General features: G+C 40.5%; 1 protein-coding gene across 1 annotated transcript in view; it reads left to right on the top strand.

Annotated features, from left to right (window-relative positions):
- Sptlc2 (serine palmitoyltransferase long chain base subunit 2) overlaps positions 1-18,222 on the top strand; it is a 90,550-nt gene that overhangs the window by 24,172 nt on the left and 48,156 nt on the right. The window contains exons 3-4 of the mRNA XM_031357880.1: positions 14,991-15,145; positions 16,700-16,848. Of these exons, the coding sequence (XP_031213740.1) occupies positions 14,991-15,145; positions 16,700-16,848 (304 nt within the window). The remainder of the gene's footprint in view (positions 1-14,990; positions 15,146-16,699; positions 16,849-18,222) is intronic.

Genomic DNA, 18,222 nt, shown 5'->3' with positions numbered 1-18,222 from the left:
TTGTACCTTGTGGTGCAGCAGGACTTGGTAATGTGTAAGAGTCACCCAGGTGGTACTGGTTTTGACAGCACGAAGGGGTCATGGAGAGCAGCTGAGGCTCGGCACAGTGAGAGGCAGTGGAAGGCCATAAGTGAAGGTGCAGCCTCAGTTTGCAATTGATGGCCCAGGACTGAAGGTGTCATGCAAAAGAGTTGAGGCTTGGCACCGTGAAGACAGTCTATGAGAGGCTATTGGTAAAGCCTAGTTACAGCAGTGTTTTGGGAATGCTAGTACCAAGCAATGACCACCAAGGGCAGTAGCAGCGGTGGCGTGCAGGCATCTGGAGCCCAGAAGACAAGCTGTGTGCTGCAAAGGGCAGAGCTGGAGAAGTGACCGGTTAAGCCCTTAGAGGAGCCCAGAAGATCGTGAGTTGGATCCCAGACATTGGTTTTGCTTTTGATTGTGACTGTGCCCTGATATTTTTCTCTCTTGAAGGACTAATGTATTTTAGTGGAGCTCACAGTTAAGAGACTTTGAATTTTAAAAGATATTGGACATTTTAAATGGATTGAACTTTTAGTATGTAAAGACTGTGGGACTTTAAATCTTGGGGATGAATAAGAAAGTAAGGGTTGAGGCTTAATAGTGGTGTGTTTGTGTGTCAAGTTGACAAGGGGTCAATTGTACTGGCTGGTTTTGCTTGTCAACTTGACACAGGCTGGAGTTATCACAGAGAAGGGAGTTTCAGTTGGGGAAGTGCCTCCATGAGATCCAGCTGTGGGGCATTTTCTCAATTGCCCCTTGTGGGTGGTGCCATCCCTGGGCTGGAGGTCTTGGGTTCTATAAGAGAGCAGGCTGAGCAAGCCAGGAGAAGCAAGCCAGTAAGAAACATCTCTCCATGGCCTCTGCATCAGCTCCTGCTTCCTGACCTGCTTGAGTTCCAGTCCTGACTTCCTTTGGTGATGAACAGCCATGTGGAAGTAAGCCAAATAAACCCTTTCCTCCCCAATTTGCTTCTTGGTCATGATGTTTGTGCAGGAATAGAAACCCTGACTAATACACAGAAGGATTGCATGAGATCAGTTCAACCTGGACAACCTTGTGGAAGAATAAAGAGCCTTGTCAGTTATTAAGAACACAGAACCATTCATTCATAGCCACACTTACAAGTATATATGGATTGAAAGAAAATTCATATCCCTTGGGGCTTCAGATATATCTCAGCTGCTCTTCCAGAGGACCCTAGTTTGAGTCCCAGCACCCACAATGGCAGCTCACAACTCTTTGTATCTATAACTCCAGGTCCAGGGATTCAAACCCAATATAACCATCTGTTTTGTTTGCAGGTTTATTTTTTTAAAGATTTATTTATTGCCGGGCGGTGGTGGCGCATGCCTTTAATCCCAGCACTTGGGAAGCAAAGGCAGGCTGATTTCTGAGTTCAAGGACAGCCCAGACTACACAGAGAAACCCTGTCTTGAAAAACCAAAAAAAAAAAAAAATGTGTTTTTCAGGCCAGGTGTGGTGGTACAGCTCTTTAGTCCCAGGACTTGAAGAGGCAAAGACAGACGGATCTCTGATTTAAAGGCCAGCTTTGATTCACACAGAGAGTTCCAGAGAGAGAGACACAAAGACAGAGACAAACACAGACAGACCCTGTCTCAAAAAATGTGTTTTTCAAGAGTGGCAAAATGGCTACACACACACTGGCTGCTCTTCCAGGATCTTGGGTTTGAATCCCACCCAGCATCTGTACAGTTATTCACAACCATCTATTACTCCAGTTCTAGGAAATCCAATACCTTCTTCTGGACTCCACAGGCAATTCATATGTATGGTCATGTAGTGCACAGACACATGCAGGCAAAACACCATATATATAAAATGTAAATAAATAAATCTTAGAATGAAAAACAGTTTTTTAAGTGAAGTTTTTGTTTTTAAAAAAGCAACACACACACAAAAGCAACACAAATAAAGCCCTATATTTATAACTTAATCCAGTAGACAAACTAATTTTCATGATTGGAACCCTGAACACCTATTTGATACTCCTTCTATTCTAGCTGGGTGCATCAAGCCAGAGTGAATCCATAGAGCGCTGGCTTTGTTCACCCTCAGTTCCAGATTTTCAGCTGCTGCTTGTCCTGTACAGTGGCTCATTTGTGTATTCACTTCCTATTGGACCAAATCAAAGGTGGTTGTGAGTGACAGTAGTGAAAGTTTTATTTATAGTGTACATAATGGCATGAGGGCCATTTGGGATGACCTAAAATAAGAAACATGAGTTTTGAATATATATATATGTTTTGAATGAGAAATGAGGAGACTGTGGAGACCTGGGCAGTTCTTGAGCAGGAAGAACAGCCTGTGCTTGTGCAGCTCGTATTCGGTGTGTGATGGCTGATATGGAATGCAATGATGACAGTGTATAGGTTTATCTTTGGATCTTGTTTGGTATTTCTGGAGGGCAGCTTATAGTTTAACTATTGGGTGCTACTTGTATATACTTATTTTTATGTAAAAGAAAAAAAAACCCAAAAAACCATAGCCAGGCAGTGGTGGCGCACGCCTTTAATCCCAGCACTTGGGAGGCAGAGGCAGGTGGATTTCTGAGTTCGAGGCTAGCCTGGTCTACAGATTGAGTTCCAGGAGAGCCAGTACTACACAGAGAAACCCTGTCTCGAAAAAACAAAAACAAAAAAAAATGTAGGACATAGATTTTATTCTGAAGTAGCTTCTAATTTTGTTGAGTAAACATATATACATAAAGTTACCTTTGTACAATCACAGAAGTAAATAATGCTTAAATTATATTAAAATGCAGAATGAAAGTTTCTGTGTATCTTGAAGTTAGTGAGGAAATAATTCTTAGAGGAATTAGTAAGAGGAAATAATTGGGCAGTCAGTGCAGATGACATTTGTTTCTATAGTTGGTGAAAAAATTGTTCTATAGTAATCAAAATCATTTCAGTAGGTGAAACTGTCCTGCACTTTCATGAACCAGGTTCTGCCTGGACCAAGGGAGAAAGGAGACCTGAAACACAGAGTTCGAGATCAAAAGGACACGAAGCCAAGTTGAGGGTTTTCAATCAACTTACTTGGGGGTGGTTTGAGGTTATTTAGGCAGGTAAGAACTGAAAGCTCCAGAAATAAAATATTTGCATAACATAAATATTGAGAAGTCAGGGAAGAGTCAGAAGGGAGTCACCAACGGCTCAGATATCCTGAGGCAATAGGTGTTGTCACCTCCGGTGGAAGCCGCCAAAGGCCTGAGGCTGAACTGGGTGTGGGAGGCAACAAGTTTTCTTTTTTGTTGAAAACAGCAGTTTAAACACTTGGGCTTTTCCATTCTCTTATAAAAATTCTGCTTTTTGAGGAGGCCATGCTTTGTTTGAGGACTGGTGATGCTTATTTTCTTCCGTGGGCAAGCTCTGGTGAAAACAGCAGGTGGACTCAGCAGTTGGGAAGTGTCTGTGGGGATCCTGCAGTGCAGATACTATGTTGCCAGTTTCCCTTTTGACTGAGGTAGCTGCATCCATAGCTTCACCCCAAGTGTCTCCTCATTCTATTTCAGAAAATTCAGGAGACAGTGTGATGGTTGTACACCTTTAATTCCAGCACAGAGGCTGGCAGGTCAGCCATCCTAGCCAGAGGCAGATCGATCTGAGTTTAAGGCTAACCCGGTCTATAGAGCTAGTTCCAGGCAGCCAGGGTTACACAGAGAAGCCACGTCTCAGAACTGTTTCCCCAGAGATAGAGACACACACAGAGAAAGTCAAAGAGCACAGGTTGTTACACTTCTTCACAGAGAAATGAAATGTCCTGCTTTAGGCAATAGCTGAACTATATGATGCTAGTAAAGGAGTTTACAAGAGTAAAAGTGTTGTACTTTGTGTTGGTTGAAAGACATGTGTTGACACATAATAAAGGGGCCAGGACTTTGAAAGATAGCATGTGAAGGTTTGGAGGGAGAAAAGGGAGGGGGAAGTGATGCAACTATAATCTCAAAATAAACAAGGGAAGATCAAAGGCAGGGGAAGTTTTGCAGGAGATACAGTACCTTAACCATCCTCGTGCTGTGGTGCCATTGTTGGTGTGCAGCAGCTGCTCTTGGGACCTTACTTGGAGCAGCTGTGTAGTGTTTTCTCCCTGTCTTTACCACCCACAAAGTTGTCATGTTTGGATCTCTGGTCTTTGGCCTTTTAAGTGAGATTTTTCTTTGCATAGAACAATTTAGATGTGCATTTTACTATTAACTGTGAATGTAAAAGTGCAAATAACTGGTTCTTAGGTGATGACCCAAGTTACTGCCTAGATCTAGGGTTCTCAACAGTGAATCGTGACCTCTTTGGGGGTTGGTTGCACTTCAGATATATACATCGGGATTCATAACAGTAGCAAAATTGCAGTTAAGAAGTAGCAACAAAATAACAGGTTGGAAGTCACCACAACATAAGAAACTACATTAAAAGGTCAAAGGTTGAGAATCACTGCCTTAGATTTAGTGCCCTTGTAATGTCAAAATGATAAGGTGTATTCAGAGTGAATCAAAATGAAGAAATAAATAAATGGTAATAAAATTCCCAGATCTCTCAATTGTAGTTTCAGAATCTACATTGAGGTTTCTTTAGATTTTAGGGTATGCTGTAGTTATATTTGTTCCCTAGAGAGCTTTATGAGACAGGATTTCATTGTGTAGCCTGTTCTGGAGTATTGCTGTATACAGGCTGACCTTGAGCTTGTTTGCTGTCCTAGCCTTCCCTCCCTTCCCAATGCTTGACACCATCATGCCTGTTTCTAGAGCACTTTGAAATGCCATGACACTTTTACTATAAAAAATCTTGCAAATGGGAAAGTGTGGTGAAGTCCACTTGAAAACAGCCATCCAGGGGGGCTTGCTTGTTAGAGGGAGCCAGTGATTGATTACTTCCCTCCTGTGTTTGCAGGGATTGCATTTAGCCTGGGCTGGGTTGCTTCCAGTAATAGATGTTCTCTGCTGTATTCCTTTACTTCCTACAGTAGTATCCTCCTCTCTTTGGAGTCATGGTCTTTGAATAGTTCTGTTGGTCTTAAAGTTTTTTTGGTTTTTTGAGACAGGGTTTCTCTGTGTAGCCCTGGCTGTCCTGGAACTCACTCTGTAGACCAGGCTGACCTTGAACTCAGAAATCCACCTGCCTCTGCCTCCCAAGTGCTGGGAATAAAGGTGTGTGCCACCACCGCCCAGCATGGTCTTAAAGTTTTTATCCTCCACTTTCATTCACTGTATCCCCCCCATAAATTCTGAGGCTGTTGGTATAAGCAGCACTGGAATACTTCCCCTATGTGCAAAAGCTTTCCTATGATTTTGTTTCCTCCTAATCTATTTCCATTCTTTCCTTTAGAGTAAATTCCCTGACATTCAATTTCCAGTATTTGCTCTCTACTTTGTCAGTCTAGTCTAGGCAAGTTTTTGAAATTATCACATCTACAAAAATAATTTTTTTCCTCAGGATTACCAATACCTTGTGTTGCAGGATATGATAGACTTTTCTCAGTTTTTACTATTGGTAATATTTTTCAGCTGCATTTGACAGTTGGTCATCCTGTCCTGTCTTCTAGGCCATTCTATTTTGGGGGGGTTTCCTGTGCACTTTTAGTTCTTTTTTTTTTTTTCTTTCTGCTTTGGTCCTCTCCATCTGCTGACCTTCTAAGTGTGTTGGTGTGGCCTGAGTTCATCTTTAGGTGAGTACTTTCAACCCCTTCTCTATGCTGATATCAGGTCAACTTCTGTATGAGTGAGTTCAGGTCCTCTTCAAGAGCAGTATACTTTCTTAATTGGTGAACCATCTCTCCACCCCATTTCTGCTATTTTTAGTTCTGCCTTAATGCCATCTCCTTCTCCAGAAGAAATACTACCCAAATAAAAATTGATGATACAGAAGCTTTGCAGTAACCTGTATTTGGAATGCATTACTTATTGTACTAGTTCTTGTTAAGCAATGGTAAATTTTTCAGCAGAGCCAAGTACCTGCCAGCACCAACATATTTGTTAGTTCATGTGTGGCCTTATATATTAAAAGTATAAAGTATATTAGAGTCCAGAAGTTCCTTAGTCTTTTCCAAAAGGAGAGGGAGATGTTTTAGCCTTCAGACAAAGTAGATTTCCTACCCCTGGTTGTCCTGCAACTCAGACCATGCTGGCCTTGAACTCAGAGATCTTCGTGGCTTTGCCTCCCAAGTACTAAGATTGAATGGCACTATGCCTGGCAAAGTAGATTTTCTTGAATTTAGTTGGTAGGCTAAGTAAAAAAGTTTGGGTTTCTTTCCATCTAGTGTTAGGTACCTTAATAAACTGTCACTTGAAATACTCAAAATTAGGGCCCGAGAGATGGCTCAGTGGGTAAGAGCACTGATTGCTGTTCCGAAGATCCTGAGTTCAAATCTTAGCAACCACATGGTGGCTCACAACCACTCGTAATGAGATCTGATGCTCTCTTCTGGTGCACCTGAAGAAGACAGCTACAGTGTACTTATGTATAATACATAAGTAATATAATAATAATTGTGGTCTCCCTCCCCAAAGCCTGGACAGTAACGCAGCGTTGTGGAAGCGGCTACATTCAGTAGCTCCACCTCCATTGAGCAAGAAGGAAGTTTCTGATTGGACTGTTATACCGACATAGTTTGGGGGAAGGGTTTGCCCCAAGTATTTTACCTGTTGCGGGAACAAAGGAATTAGCATTAAATGGAAGATGACTGAGTGACCAGACCTCGTGTTGTCTAATGTTTTACAATTCCCACGTGGGTACGGTACAGTATTGGCTAGCCTACCTCTTCTTATCTCCTTTAATCTTTTCCTGTCCATTTCTTACTCCTATTTCAAGAAGGACTCTTTTAATCCTTTTCATGTTGGTTTTGGATTCCAAATAATAATAATAATAATAATAATAATAATAATAATAATAATAATAATAATAATAAAGCCAAAAAAAGAAATACTCAAAATTAATCCTTGCCAGAGAAAATATTTTTCTTTTTATATATAGCAAGTGTCTGGGTGAGGGTTCCATTGCTTTGAAGAGACACCATGACCAAGGCAATTCTTATAAAGGACAACGTTTAATTGAGGCTGGCTTACAGGTTCTGAGGTTCAGTCCTTTATTGTCATGGCAGGAAGCACAGCAGGGTCCAGGCAGGCACAGCTGGAGGAGCTGAGTTCTACTAGAAGACTGTTCCAAGCAGCTAGGAGGATGGCCTCAAAGCCACCCTCATAGTGACACACCTCCTAACAGTACCACTCCAGGGCCAAATATACTCAAACCATCATACCAAATTTGGAATTTACTTAACTGCAGCATTCTTCCATTATTTTTAAAATTTTTGTTGATTTTTTTTATAATAAATACAAACAAATACAAATAGTGCTTATATGGAAATGCTATGGGACAATGAGTGTCAAGTATGATGACTTTTTTTTTCTTTTTTTTTTTTTCTTTCTTTTTTTTTTTTTTCCGAGACAGGGTTTCTCTGTATATCCCTGGCTGTCCTAGAACTCACTCTGTAGACCAGGCTGGCCTTGAACTTAGAAATCTGCCTGCCTCTGCTTCCAAGGGATTAAAGGCGCACCACCACTGCCTGATGAGTCTTAATGGAAGGGCAGCCATGACATGAGAGCGGTACATTGACAACATAGCAGAAGTCTGCGTGCAAGCTAGATGTTGACTTTTGTGTGACCACTGGAAGTTCCAGTTTCATGAACTGCCAGTCTGTGTATTTGTCTTTTTTTATTGGATTTCTGTCTTTTTCTTAATGGCTTTACAACTAATTGTAATTAATGTAGAATATATGTTTAAGCAGATTTTATTTTATTTTGTTCACATTTGTATTTTCAGCCAGTGAAGTGTGTGCAAATAATTCCCAACCCCAGAACACTCCCAAGATTTGAAACACTTCTGGTTCCAAGGTTTTGGCTTAGGGCTTTTGAATCTGTGCCACTGTTTCATTGTGTGGCTATTGCTACATTTTGTACTATTTTCGTTTGTTGGTTTATTGGGAACAGTCCTACTGTGAGCATTCTTGTTAAGCATTTGTTTGAATATGCATCTTCAACTCTTTGGGGATATAGGAAAAATGGGACTGCTGGATCAAAGGGGCTGTTTACATTTATACTGTTAAGATGAACCAGAGTCCCTAGCTTCTGCCCCTTTATCATGCATTTCCACCAACATGATAGTAAGGGGTATTTTGTTTTGTTCTCTGAAGTTGCAGTTTTATTTTACTTTTTGGGAGGGTTTATTTTATATTTGTATTGATGTCTTTGTGTTTGTATGCTTTGTGTGGGGGGCTCAGAGGCCAGAAGAGAGTGTCAGATCCCTGGAGCTGGAGTATAAGAATGTCCTTTAGAAGTAATCTATGGCTTTTTACATATTACTTTTATATCTTTTTATATTTATTTTTTTATTTTATGTGTATGGGTCTTTTGCCTGCATGTTGTCTGTGTATCATGTTTGCAGTGCCCTCAGATACCAGAAGAGGGCATTAAAATCTTTGGAACTGCTGTCAGCCGCCAGTGAGTACAGGAATCAATCCCAGGTCCTCTGGAAAGGCAGCCAGCACTCTTAACCGCTGAGCCCCATGGTGTCTTTTTTTTTTTTTAATAATAATCTTTCTGGCTTTTGGGGCAGGATTTCTCTATGTAACTTGATTTGTGGACTTAATTTGTAGAGCAGGCTGGGATTGAACTCTCAGAAATCCGCTTGCCTCTGCCTGTCAATACTAGTGTTAAAGGTGTGCTCCACCACTCCCAGCCTGGTGTTTTGTTTTGTCCTGGAACTCACTCTGTAGACCAGGCTGGCCTCGAACTCAGAAATCTGCCTGCTTCTGCCTCCCAAGTGCTGGGATTAAAGGCGTGCGCCACCACCGCCTGGCTGGTTTTGGTTTTTTTTTTTTTTTTTAAAAAAAAGGTCTCACCCTGTTGCTCTGGCTATCTGGAACTCATTATATGGAATAGGCTGGTCTCAGACTCAGATAGCTATCTACCTGCCTCTGCCTGCTTTTATAGAGATTTTTACCTTTTTCATTCTGTTTCTTTACTTGTCCAAAATTTAAATAAACATAATGCCATATCATGATTCCAGTACAAATTTGTTCTTTGACTGCTTTATGCATTCTCCTTTTACTCCCTGGACTTTGCAGAAAGTCAAGGATAGAGCTCTTAAATTGTCTTGATGTGGATATATTTCTGAGCATGTTATTCCTACATTAAAGCAGGTTATTTGCCTCAAATGCTCAAGTTTGAGAGAAATTATGTCCTTTGATATATTGAAATTTGCACCCTAGTATGTCCTTTGTTGTGATTAAAAGAAAACTTGAGACAAACAACTTCAAAAGGAAGAACTGTTTATGGAGGGAGGTTCAATGATTGAAGAGATTTCAGCTCTGTTGCTCATGAACCTGTGGTGAGGCACCAGGAGGAGCCCATGGTAGAGCAAAGCTTTCATCTTACCGCAGGGAAACAAAGGAAGACCTGAGGCCAGGCTCTCACTGTCCCCTTCCAGGTCATTTCCCCAGGATCCTTCTGTGAGGTGCTACCTGATTGAAGGTTCACAACCTCCCAGTAGTGTTCAGGCTTCTATCAGCCTTTCTGAGACACTTGGGATCCAAACTATAATACTTAGACTCTAAAGCAAATGAAAACTGTTGAGCTAGAACTGGCACTGAATTTGTCTTGGAATAAGGTCAGCTTCCTACCACTGGGGCTAGTTTGGAATGCTGCTGGGGTTTCCATTTCAGCCACATCACTTGGTGGTAGGCTGATTGCAAATGAATTATCTATTCTAGTTTGTCCCTATAAAAGACAAGAAACCTAGTATTTTATTTATAAGCTGTAAGTCTGGATTGGGGAGGTTCTATGCTACACTCAGCTGTATTTAAACCATATGCCCCTTGTTACTTGCTGTTAGAGTGTCACCAGGCTGCTTCTGCTTCATCAGCTTGTCCTCAGGGTGCATTCCTCCTGGCCACAGGCTCATGATCCATCTGGCCTCATGGTGGCCTCTTCCTTTCTCTGTCTTCTCCTTCCTTCTCCCCTGGTTGGTCTCTTCCAAGATATCTCTATCCTTCAGTCTCACTTTCCCCTCTCTACTGCCCAATCACAGGCTCTAGCCTTTTATTAGCCAGTCAGGGATTACTGAAGAGCATTCTTTACAGTATGTAGATCATAGTGCCCTAAGACTAGGTTGTGAAAGACTCTGGCTAGAGTTCCCGCTCAAGTCCTAGGAGGCATGCACCCAAGAAACACGAAAAGCCATCTTGGTGCAAATGCAAAGGTAGTTTTATTCAGGGCCCTGGTTCGTTTCCCAATCCAACTCACGAAGGAGTCTAGGGAAAACCGACCACGAGGTCCAGGGGTTTTGGCTTTTTATAGGAAAAAAAGTCTGAGGAGACAAAGGAATTGGTGTAGCTATACATGATTGGCTATTTTGAATGTCGTTCGTGCAGATCAGAGTTGAGAATTCCTAAAAAAAAAGTGAAATTCCTAGCAAGAGGGGAGAGTGCTATTCAAAGTTCATACTGACCCTTAGCTAACACTTAAGAAAACCAAATGGCCCAGGGTCCATCACTCAATGTCTGGCCAGTCGTGTCTCAGGCGCCTCGGCCGGGCACCTCTTTGTCTTATCTCTGAGATTTGCACTCCCCTGGTCAGCTTTTCCCTGGCACAGCTGTCCTCTGGCCTCTGTGGTTTTTAACAATCCTCTCTAACCCTGGTCTCAAATTTAACTCTTTCAATCCCAGGCTTACATGGGCAAGTTCCTGTTGGATTTTTTTATTTTCTTTTTCAGTTGTAGTCTGGACTAGTGCACAGAACTCAGCTTCTGAATATATAGTGCACAAGACTAACCCCAATAGCTGATAGTACATTATTTAAATTTTGTTCCTTATAAGTACTAACAACTTACTAAATATTTCTCGACTAGAGATTACAGAATATTGATTTGGTACAAAGTTGCAATGGAATTAGCCCACATTACTGTAGGCCACTGTAGTAAAGAGGGAACCAAGTGTTTATAACATTGCAGAGTTCTGGAGGAGCGGGGATGTCAGGGCCTCTTGGCTTAACTAAGAAAACACCCCAGATGAGGAAACTGCTGGTGCCACAAGTATTCTGCTGAAGAATATGGGATTTAGCTGGCGTTGTCAGTGTGAAGGTCTACTATGGGTTTGCATGAAGGTAACCTATACTGATGCAAAAAGAAAAACAGTGGCTCTGCCTTCCAAAGTTTATTTGTACTTACCAATTCCATAGTCTGCTCTCAAAAGTGTCTGGAAATTCAAGTCGTTTTTGTTTTTATTTTGTTGTTGTTGCACTGTGTGCATATATGTGTGTGTGTCTGTGTGTGTGTCTGTGTGTGTGTCTGTGTGTGTGTATCTTTCTTTGTTTCTAGCTGGTTCCTTAACAGACAAAAACATGCTGTCTTTCTGAAAGCTGGAGAAATGATGTCTTCTGTAAGAGGGTACAGAGATACTCAAGTATGTGGAAACACATGTATATATAAAGCAGTTGGCAAGTGCCCAGTGTATTGTATCAAAAATAATAGATAAGAATTTTTGCTGCTCTTATGATTATTCATCTTTCCACCCAATCACCATGTAACAATGTATAGACACCTGTGTTGGGACAGAATTGCACAGGATGAACGTGAACAGTTGTTGAAAAATATCTTTTCTAAAAGTGGTAGCACCCATCTTTTCCCCATGAGTATAAGGAAGGCCTGCATAGACACTGGATTAGGTGAGATCTATTAGTTTTAAACAATGTAGTTTCTCAAAAGGCTCGCCTTAAATAGACTAATAAAGGGTATTTACTAACTAGTTAATAAGATGACCTCAGTCTACTTTTGGTAGTATTTACAGTGATCCTTAGTTAACAAGACTGTCAGTTTTGAAGGTTTGTTCTGAGACAAGGTTTCTCTGTGTAGTCCTAGCTCTGCTGGATCTTCCTGTTGACCAGGCCATTCTTGAACTCAAGAGATCCAGCTGCCTCTGCCTCCCAAGTGCTGGGATCAAGGTGTGTGCCACCACTGCCTGGGAGCAGAGGAATGTCTTAACTGATGAGAATGTCGAGCCTAAGAGTCTAGCAGGCAGTATCAAGAAGGTACTAACTCTTTCTGTTTGTGCTTGTGAGTGGTTTTAGGAGAAACACCTGTGAAGAATGTATCCTTAAAAGGTTGTCTTGCTGATTAGAATCTCTCCCCATCTCTGAATTAGGGTCTCTTCATAGTACATAGTCAGTCTAACCATTTATCACCTATGTATGCTTGTGTACCTGTCTACCATGCTCAGACCTTAGGGAATGTAGAAATTATGCTTATTTCCTTATCCCTCATGCCTAGTTAGTGCCTAGAAAGAGCTACTTTGTAAATGTTTGTTCAGTGACTGAGCGTTATGACTGTATGTCAGCCCTGACTAAAGTCATTCCACACTGACTAGGCTAGGAGGTGGAGGGGTTAGGGAAACAGTGAGATAGAACTAGAAATGAGTTTATTGTTAGAAGAGCGACCCACTTTGCTCTTTAATGTATCCTGAAAGTTTGTCAAAGAATTCAGCATGTTTCAAGTCTACATTAAATTTAAAAAAAATTAATCACGTTTATGTGTTTATTGGGGGGAGGACATGCTTACCATGTATGTGGAGGTCAGAGAGCAACATGCAGGAGTTGGTTCTCTCCATGTGATTTCTGAGGATTGAACTAAGGTAGTTAGGCTTAGTAGCAAGTTCCTTTACCTACTGAGCCATCCAGCTGACCCAACTCTCCTATTTTAACCTTAGTCCTAGATATCAAAGGTACAAGATGTTTCAGACAATAGATACTCTGGTTGTCTGGACTGAGGTGTTCAATAGCAATTTCTCTTTTGGGGTAAACTGCCTTTGGATCTGCTTTCAGATCTAACTGCCACTGAAGCTGCCACCATAGAACTTAGGTAGGATTCAAGAGAAGCTAAGTTGGCCTGAGTTCCTCTGCTACCGTTGTGTTCTACTGCTATTGCATCCAACATCCCCTCATCGTATCTTCAGTTTCTGTGTGTTGGTGTCTCCCATCAGGGGCTTGTGCTCTCTTGCCTCTGTAAGGAGATGCTTGACCATAAAGTTCTCTAGGAAAGTTGAATTCACTCCTTCTCTCTTAATCACGAATCACAGATATCACCAGTTGTCTGTGTTCTGTTCAGGATTGAGTGTGAAGCTCTACCGTGCTCTGCCCAGCAGCTCCCTTCTCTCTTGCCTTTTGGCTATCTGAACTAGGCTCAGGAAGATTGTTTTGTTTTTGTTGTTTTGTTTTATTCCATGTTTATATAATTAAAACATTTTTTTGTTGCTAATAATAATTTGCCTGTGAGGAAACAGTTCCTTAAAGTATTTAAAGTTCTTATTTGAACATGAATGTGCAGTGTTTGTAAATATGATACTGTTATGTGATACTTCAAAATAACTGTGCAGAGTCAGAAAGGATTCTTTAGATACTCGATATGCACCACCATTTCCTCATAATAATTCCTCCTAATATTTGCCCTTTCTGTGGTGCAAAAAATACTGGTGAATACTATGTTTATCCAGGCTGCTGAGATTGCTCAGTGCAGAAGGCACTTGTCATGCAAGTCTAGAGACCTGTGTTAGATCTGTTGAATCCACATTAAGGTGTTTGGAGAGAACCCACTCCAAGAAACTATCTTCTGGCCTCCATAAATCCTGTGATACACACACACACACTCACACATATACATGTATGCACATGCATGTATACACCCTGGTAATAATAAAGATGAAATTTAATCAAAGAACTAAGATGATTAGTACTGAGGTTTTACTAGAATACGTTAGGAGAACAGAGGATGTGGCTCAGTTGATAAAGGTCTTACCTACCATTGACAAAGCCCTTAGTTCAGTCCCCACTACCACATAAACTGGCATGCTGTGGTCTCAGCACTCAGGAGACAGCAGGATCAGAAGTTCAGCTATCCTTGGCTACATGAGACTATGTCTCCAAAACAACAACAAAATGAGTTGGTGCTGTTACTTTATAGTTAGTCACAGTGAGGGTGGAAGACTACTCCCCCTCCCCACCTTTGAGAATAGATAGCAGTAGGAGGATATAATTTTATGAGAGAGATAGTCTGTTCTTGCTATTCAAAGAATCCTTTCCAGGTCTGTCTAAAGAGATGATATCTACAGAGATGCTTATGCCTTAGAGTCCTAGTCAATGTGGTTACTTTAGAATTTGATATAGAGTCTTTTTAGTATGAACGATATGGTTTCAAAATAAATGCATGTATTTGATAGATTTACTTTTTTTTTTTTTTTTTTTTTTCCCCCCAAGACAGGGTTTCTCTGTGTATCCTTGGCTGTCCTGGAACTCACTCTGTAGGCCAGGCTGGCCTCGAACTCAGAAATCCGCCTACCTCTGCCTCCCAAGTGCTGGGATTAAAAGTGTGCACCACCACCGCCCGGCTTGATAGATTTACTTAACAGTTTAATGTAGTGTGACTACAAGCTCAGGCGTCATGACTGCAAGCTCAGTGTTGTGCCAGTTACAGTAAAGCATATTTCTATGTTCTTTCTGTTTGCCTCACTCTTGGAGAGCTAGAGTTGAAGTAGATCTCAGGTGGACTGATGAAGTGTTTTGTTTCTGAGTCCAACTTCAAGTTAAGTCTGTTAGTTCTATGTTTTTATGTTTTAGTTATTCGTCATAAAATATAGGTCAAACATCTAAGCTAAGCAATCTTTACCTGATAAAAAAAGATATCACAATAGAATTAATATGCCTCTCCAGATGTTGCTTTGATAGGTCAGTTAATTAAATATGATTGATTGACATCATTCTGAAGTACTCCTGAGATATGTTGATAGGTCAGTTAATTAAATATAATTGATTAACATCTTTCTGAGGTACTCCTGAGGTTAAGACAAGAAAATTTGTTAGACTTGTCTTTCAATACATCAGTTACATTTATACTGTTTTACTATTTTGTTGGCAGGACTTTGTGTCCTTGTATCAGGATTTTGAAAACTTCTATACAAGGAACCTCTACATGAGAATCAGAGACAACTGGAATCGACCTATCTGTAGTGTGCCTGGAGCCAAGGTGGATATCATGGAGAGACAATCTCATGATTATAACTGGTCATTCAAGTGAGTTGTGTTTGGAAATTTTCTTATCAACAAAGTAATTTCTTTTGAGTATTTTCTCAAAGCAAAACCAGCAGCTGAAGATAATGTGATTTGTTTCTGGGCAATATTATTCAGTACTGTTTCTGGAATATTTTTTGGAGAGAGTGCTGGAGTTTAAAACCTCACGATTGTTGGGCAAGCGCTGTACAGTGAGCTATACCCACGGGCCCCACTGAGTTTAAAATCATTTTCTCTTTCATTTGATTCTCTCTTTTGGTTTTTTGAGACAGGGTTTCTCTGTATAGCCCTAGCTGTCCTGGAACTCCCTCTGTAGCCCAGGCTAGCCTTGAACTCACTCACAGTCCTCTACCCGCCTCTGCCTCCCAAGTGCTGGGATTAAAAGTATGCACCACCAGGCTGGAAAGATGACTCAGTGGTTAAGAGCACTAACTGCTCTTTCAGAGGTTCTGAGTTCAAGTCTCAGCAACCACACGGTGCCTCACAACCATCTGTAATGGGATCTGATGCCCTCTTCTGGTGTGTCTGAAGACGGCTACAGTGTACTCATATAAATAAAATAAATAAATCTTAAAAAAAAAAAAGTGTACACCACCACACTTTGTGCTCATTTGATTTTTTTTTAAATTGGATTATAAATCCAACATCCTGGAGAACATAATTCATACTATCTATTTTTTTCTTTTTTTTTAATTTTAGGCAGACTCTCATTGTATCACTTAAGCTGGCCTCAAATTTGCAATTCCCCTGCCTTGTCCTCCTTAGCATGGAATTATAGGCCCAAGAGTGTCCGGTTCAAAAATCTCTTGATCAACCAGGAGTCAGGACAAGAAACTTCTGCCTCATACTATTTTTGGAAAGAGAAATCTAGTGTATTATCGGAATTGGTTGCTAGACTATTAAGATAAATGATTTAGGGATAAATAGAGCTTTTTCTTTTTTAAAACTAGTACTTTTTATAAATATACTAGTTTAAAATGGTTTATATTCTTAACATTTTACTATTTAGATTACATTAATATCATACAAATATTTTTTTGAAAGAAAATAATGTAAGTACATGATTGTTCCCAGAGACAGCTGTCCTTGGTCCTTGTGCAGATCTCCTAGTTCACAAAGCCATCACTCTGCAGAGGTGCCTGTTGATTTCAGTTTGGTTTTGTCGTGTTCCTTTTGTCAAAATTGTCCGTTGACAACTTTGTTTTTTTGATTTTTGAGAATGTGTGTGTTGTATATCGATACTATAGGTAGGTTTTTGATACATACATATGGAATCATATGTTATAAATTATCTTTTTTTGTTCTTTTTATTTGCTGATATACTTGTAATATCTTGCCTATATGTGTATTCACTACACACTCATTATTTGTAGTAGCTAATAGTATTCTATGGTATAGATGTGCCATCCACAGCCACCTTGTACTAGTAGGTCCTAGGTCCATGGCACTTACACCTTTACTTCTGTGTATACTACTTCCTTTTGTGTTATCAGTGTATTATCACACTTAAGTATTAGGCATGATTGTATCATTAAGTTTTATACTATTGAAACACAGGTACACAGGGAATGTAATTAAAGGTGTAATAAACATGGGTTCCTACAACTATCTTGGATTTGCGAGGAACACTGGATCATGTCAGGAAGCAGCCGCTGAAGTTCTCAAGGAGTATGGAGCAGGAGTGTGCAGCACTCGTCAGGAAATTGGTAAGTGTGAGCTCAGGAGTGAGTAATCCAGGTACAGTGTTAGAACAATAAATACACAAACACTCAACCTTTTACTTTAGGTCAGGTCTAGCAGACACTTTCTTTATATTTTGAGGTGGTTTCCAATGTGTTGCATGTGCATAATGTCCATAGCAAAGTTTTGTATTTGTTTCTTTGAGGGATTTAATTGACTTTTGTAAATCTTAGAAGTGCCACTTATTACATGGGTACTGTTAGATAAAAGCTAATGTGGTTTTATATTGGCGAACTAGGACTAATAATAATCCTGTAGATATATTTCAAGAATTTAAATAGTTAAATTTGCTAATTTCATGTAAGGCATTTGGAACAGACTAGATATAAACTTTTGCTACAAGTCTATAAAATATGAAGGATTAACAATCTTCTGTAAAGAAATGCCCCCCCCCCCTTTGGTAGAGAACTACTAAGTGTTGGCATTGTAAGGCAGCTTTTTTTGATATTTAAAACTGAGAAAATTGAATCAACAATTCAGTAGGGTAGGCAAGGTCTAGGGATTGGGTCAAGAACATTTGGGTGGTTTATCTGCAGGTCCCTGGCACTGCTGCAGGCAGCGGTGAGTCAAGGCTAAAGCCATGTGTAGCTGCTGCCTTTTGGTTAGTGACAGGAGTTCTGTCACTTCTCCCAGTCACTGCTTTGGGCTTCTTTACTGCTTGGTGGCCCCAGAGCATCATTGCCTTACCAAGCAGCAGGCTTTTCCTAGAGTAAGTACTGCTTTGCATTTGCCAGAGGTAGTCACTAAGGTAGCCCGCGTTCAAGGGCTTGTGGGGATAGCTCCCCACCTCTCAATAAAAAGAAAGTAAGGGATTCCATCACATTTCATCTCCCACAATGACTCCCACAACAGACTACATTTAAAATGAAGTAAAGAGAAAGTAAAAAACAGAATTATGTACTGTTTCATATCCTCTGCTTCATTCATTCCTGCTTTTCAGACTATAGCTACACACTACAGATCTTCAGAACATCATTACTGCTTTTCTTAGTTTCTTAGGAGGCTTCTGTAGTTATTTACGCTTTGATTTTCATCCCAAGCTCTCTTTCAAGAGTGGATGCCATTGCTGGGGGCCAAGACACATAAATACTTCTTCCTTGAAAATACTCAGCTGCAAATTTCAACTAAAAGTCAATTCTTGAGAGTTCTAGAATATGTTAAATGTATTTGGTTGGTTTCCCCTCAAAATTTTCATTGGTTCTATGCTCTGCTTCATCTAGACTTTGAAAGGCCAGTATGTGCTTTCTTAGCTTGTAAGGATCCTTAGATATCTGTTTTGTCTTTTCTTTCTTCCATCCTTCCTTCCTTTCTTTTTCCTTTCTTCCCCTCCCACCCACCCC

The sequence above is a fragment of the Mastomys coucha genome, unplaced genomic scaffold (assembly GCF_008632895.1).
Source record: "Mastomys coucha isolate ucsf_1 unplaced genomic scaffold, UCSF_Mcou_1 pScaffold6, whole genome shotgun sequence".
In the NCBI taxonomy this organism is placed as follows: Eukaryota; Metazoa; Chordata; class Mammalia; order Rodentia; family Muridae; genus Mastomys; species Mastomys coucha.
The sequence above is the reverse complement of the archived record's forward strand: the minus strand, read 5'-3'. Positions and strand labels throughout refer to the sequence as shown.